The following is a 5193-nucleotide window of genomic DNA, read 5'->3' on the forward strand; positions in this document are numbered from 1 at the left end:
GCCTTGGCGGAGTCCAACTCTCAACGGAAACGAGCCCGACTTACTGCCGGCAATTATATTAAAATACTTAAAACATATGCATACATATATTAAGCGATGAAATTATGCCATGAAAAAAAAAATAAAAACCCCAGAATAAGAACAGAATAATCATTTATCATTAGCAAGTCTAACAAATATAAGTTCTGTGGTTATTTGAGATTTTACCAAAAGTTGGAAACACTTTTGCTCTATCATTGTGACCCGTACAGCAATCCTTCATTACAATTGAAATAGAGATGGCTAGAATGGTATTCCACTGCCTTTGAGTAAACAAAATGTTGGTTAAATTCTGCTTGTTAAGAAAGAACACAGTTGTATGAGAGGGGAATGGAAACATTTACATCAAATGATGGTCAGAACAATTTTTAATCTTTTGATGAAGTCACAGAATTCCACACACCATCACACTACATGTAAAAGGCCGGTACCTCTTACCAGTACAACTCTGCTTTCAATGCTATTTAAGAAGAAAAAAAAGAATGAACCGAACCAAGGTCTGAACTTGTTTAAAATTCAATTGGAAACTCCTTTTAGAACGTTGTTCAAAATTTGCGCTAACTGATGCAGCCCAATAAGAAATTAGCTTAGGCTTTTATTTATTGACACAACTTTTCACTAAATCTTGCTTTATCCATACAGGTTTTATAGTGCAGTGTGAGAAAAGCACTCCTGTGAATTATTTCTGGTACCGAAACACTCTGAACATCACACCAGACATTGAGACCAGCGGTTCACTGCAATGGTGGATGGTGGTCTGTTTGGCCACCTCCTGGTTTATACTTTACTTCTGCTTCATCAAAGGCATTAAGTCTGTTGGAAAGGTCAGTGAATAAAAACAAATATTGATTTATATTGCAACCAGAAACAAACTGATTTATTTAAGCTAAACTTTTTCAGGCAGTTTATGTGACAGCCACATTCCCTTACTTAGTGCTGACCATCTTCCTGATCCGTGCCCTCACCCTACCTGGAGCCACTGATGGTTTGGTTTACCTTTTCACTCCCAATGTGAGTCTATTTGTGTTACTTCATGGTTATAGGTTGTATCTAAAACACATCTAATACATGTTTTTGATGCAGTGGGAAACCTTAAAGGACCCACAGGTGTGGCTGGATGCTGCCACCCAGATYTTCTTTTCTCTTTCTGTGGCGTTCGGAGGTCTCATAGCTTTCTCCAGCTATAATGCAGAAAGGTAAGARCTGAAACTTCTGGCAGAGWTWAARTGAYRAYAAAACCCAACKATWRWTSCTGCTCTGTTTTTCAGAAATAACTGTGAGAGGGACGCTGTTCTTGTAGGAGTAATAAACAGCGCCACATCTCTCTACGCATCCATCCCCATTTTTTCCATACTGGGATTTAAAGCCACAAACGGATTTAACRCTTGCCTAAAAGAGTATGCAAGTGTACTTGTGATGGCTTTAAAGCTTCTTAGTCTCTACAAARATGTTGATCTAATTTCTCAAATCKCSATTGCAGGAACATCCTGACTCTGACCAACCACTTTGAGATTTCAGATCAAAACATGACATTGGACAACTACAATAAATGGTATGAATATTTAAATCAGAGCTATCCAGATGTTGTATCCAATTTGTCACTGAGGGAATGTGACCTACAAACATTTCTTGACAAGGTAGGACTTTGAACTCTCCGTTGCACATCATATTTGTCTTCCTCTTTATTAAATCTTTAATACCTTCCTAGTTTCTATCTCCCTTTGCTCTATTTTCCTGGGCAATTCCATAACAATCAAGACATTCACCCATTTTATTTATTTATTTATTTATTTGTTTATTTATTTATTTATTTATTGTTATTCCTCCCGAAGAGTGCTTCAGGTACTGGCCTGGCTTTTATTGTGTTCACGGAAGCTGTCTTGGAGATGCCTGGCTCACAGATATGGGCCATATTGTTCTTCGTCATGCTCTTCAGCCTGGGTCTCTCCTCCATGTTTGGCACCATTGAGGCCATCCTCACACCCATCAATGACCTCAAACTATTTCCCAAGTGGATCCCCACTGAACTTGTGACAGGTACCTAATCCAGCTGGAGTTGTTTTAAAAAACTGAGCATTTGGTTTCTTTTTCTGAGGAATTTCTTTTTTTCTGTTTTCTATTTATCTTAGGAATTGTCTGTTTTATATCCTTCGTGATGTCTCTGACATTCGCTCAGGGTTCAGGAAACTACTGGGTGGAGGTCTTTAGTAGCTATGTGGGCTCTGTACCTCTGCTCATCATTGCATTATTTGAGGTTGTTGGAGTCATTTACATTCGTGGAATGAAAACGTAACTTTTCTTCTCGTTCCACACAGTTTTTAGACCACTGAAACTCATATACAAATTTAACACAATTTTCCTTTGCACCACTGTTTCCTCTGTCAGTTTCAGTAATGACATTCATTTCATGACTGGGAGGAGGCCCAACATCTATTGGAAGGTGTGTTGGATGGTGGTTAGTCCAGTCATGCTCCTGGTGGTGTTAGTTGCTTATGTGGCCAAGAAGGCAGCCAAATATCCGACTTATTCAGCGTGGAACCCAAACTATGTAAGCAAGAAAAGTGATTATTCAGTTTTTTTTGTGATACGTGATGGAAAAAATTAAAACAAATAGATATTTACAAGGTAAATTTGAAGTATTGCTAAACATAATCTAATTTCGTAAAGGTCAATATGCGAACTTTTTAAATAAGAGCACATGGAGAAATGTCAGTCTTTCACCACTGTGACCTCCTTGCACTCAGATTATGCTTTAGGGGTGATTAGCTACTACTACACCATTTAGCCACTTTTGCGTTTGCAGAATCAAATCCATGCTAGGTTTTATGTTACTCGTCTTTACTTAATTTCTATACAGATTTTTAGAAAGCTTTAAAGTTGTAAGAATGGCACTAGGAGTTTAAAGCAAGCAAAAAAAAAAAAAAAAAAAAAAACTGTAGAAGTGCTGCTTCCAACAGTATTATAGTTTTGAATCAAAACAAATGCAACACTTTGCATTTAATTCAGGTTCATTTTATTGGGTCTCTGAACAGTTTTCCATCTTAAAAGAAAAGATGCATTTCACATCATTCAGCTGTGGGTTCATGTAGCTCAGTTTGAATATCTTTGCTCTGCTACCTTATATCTGAATGTAATTATACCAGTGACTGTTTGTTCACCTATGTAAAGGGATGTGTACAAGAGTCTACAATATGTTTAGTTTATATTAACACACCTGTTTGTTTTATTGTACCAAAAATTACCCTAAATTTTATAATGACATCTATTAATTGTTTACATGTTTTTTTCTCTTTAGGAATATTTCCCTCATACTGAGGTGAAGTCATATCCAGAGTGGGTGTTCGTCATAATTGTACTCCTCTGTGTGCTGCCTGTTATTTCCATCCCCCTAGTGGCTCTAAAAAGACTGATCCACTCCAGAATCAGAAGGTCGYCGACCCGAGCTGACSCCAACCCSCACAGCAATGAGAGCTTTGAGGTTGAGACACAGAAACAGAGGACTCAAGATGTTTAAGAGAGCAAGGAAAGATCCTACAGCAAAGAACAGCCTGATGGATATCGACACTGAAATCAAACTATTAACATACAAAGTTCTCACTGACCAAGCTCCATATATATTGGACCTTATTGTTGCATATGCTCCCAAGATAATGCTTCACTCTCTGACTATGAGTTTACCGTGGTTCCTAAAGGTTCATGCTCTAAGTTTGTGGAACCAGCTTCCAGTGTTTAACCATGGATCTGATTATCTACTTTTAAGACCTGTCTAAAAACTTTCCTTATTTATAAATCCTACAGGTTTGGTTAGAGTTGGTTTGGATTTCTTGAAGTATCCTTCAGTTATGCTATTGTTTTTACTCTCACTACTCCATATGTATACATGAAATTATTTCTGTAATTATCTGTTTTTCTTTGTTTGGAAATCAGTGGTGGGCACAGTTCCCCTAAAGCACTAAAGCACTAATAGAGGAACTAAATTCCTGATTAGTGCTTTAGGGCTTTTGCTAATTTTAAGATTTATTAGTGGATTAGCACTTGTTAAATTTATAGGCTAAATTTAGAAGCACTAACAGAGGTCTTAAAATGTTATTGATCAATGTTAATGTTAACAGCTGATGGTGAAAGCTGCACATTTTATTCATGTGTGTGTCACCTATCCACCAGGTGACTATATATTGACAATATATGAACCCAAATACAGCTGTTGAATATTAATGATAAGTCTCAAGAGAGCAACATGACAATATGTGACTTGTGTTGTCTGTTGAAGAATGTTCATGGGCTGATTGGGTTACTTTAGTGCTTCAGAATTAGCTTTTGCTAAAAATTTCAGTGTGTTAGTGCTTTAGAATTAGGGGACCTAAATATTTGAATTAGTGTTTTAGGGTTAGTGGAACTAATTTTTAGATTAGTGCTGCCCACCACTGGTGGAAATATTTTGCTCTGAGTTGAACTTTGTTGTGAATTGGCACTGTATAACTGAACTAATTAAAAAATAGCATTTCATCCTGATTCACCAAAGCTGGCAGCACTCTGTGGGTCATCTTCTTGGAAACAGAAATAATCTACTATGATAATAGCCAGGCAATGATTTGGTACTCATTAAGTGATAGGCAGACGTACTTAAGATGACATCAATACAACAATGTAAAACTACTTACATCTTTCATCAAAAGGTTTCCAAAAATAGATAAACCAATAAAGTCAGTGAAATCAAGGAAACAGGTATCTAACAATATCCGTGACCTCACAGGAGCAGGGTTTATTCAGAAATCACTTGAAGATAATTTCCTGTTTCGCAGGAAATAAACCAGAAGTCCCCTAATAAGGATGAGCTGTGTGTTCCCCAGTAATTTCTGGTAAACTATTCAGTAGTTCTTGAATAGTTACTCTTTGGTGTCATTGGTAAATAATCAGTAGTTTCTGAGTAGTTACTTTTTGGTGTCTGGTAACTCCTCAGTAATCCAAGAGTAGTTACTCTTTGGTGTCCAAAGAATATCTACTTAGTAACTACTCCGTAATTCCTGAGTAGTTACTGACATAAGTAGTTACTCTTTGATATCCAAAGAGTAACTACTTAGTAACTACTCAGCAACAACTCAGTAGTCCCTGAGTAGTTACTCTGTGGTGTCATATGTATTTATATATATATAT

General features: G+C 36.9%; 1 protein-coding gene across 1 annotated transcript; it reads left to right on the top strand.

Annotated features, from left to right (window-relative positions):
- The first annotated feature begins 369 nt into the window (after positions 1-369).
- Positions 370-3614, top strand: LOC106526477 (sodium-dependent neutral amino acid transporter B(0)AT3). The gene is made up of 10 exons (XM_014021097.1): positions 370-394; positions 619-863; positions 940-1050; positions 1123-1235; positions 1308-1436; positions 1520-1676; positions 1872-2076; positions 2169-2328; positions 2425-2587; positions 3335-3614. Exons 1-10 carry the CDS (start codon positions 370-372, stop codon positions 3551-3553), a joined length of 1527 nt encoding a protein of 508 aa, XP_013876551.1. The 3' UTR covers positions 3554-3614.
- The last annotated feature ends 1579 nt before the right edge of the window (positions 3615-5193 follow it).

The sequence above is a fragment of the Austrofundulus limnaeus genome, unplaced genomic scaffold (assembly GCF_001266775.1).
Source record: "Austrofundulus limnaeus strain Quisiro unplaced genomic scaffold, Austrofundulus_limnaeus-1.0 Scaffold278, whole genome shotgun sequence".
NCBI classification, from domain to species: Eukaryota; Metazoa; Chordata; class Actinopteri; order Cyprinodontiformes; family Rivulidae; genus Austrofundulus; species Austrofundulus limnaeus.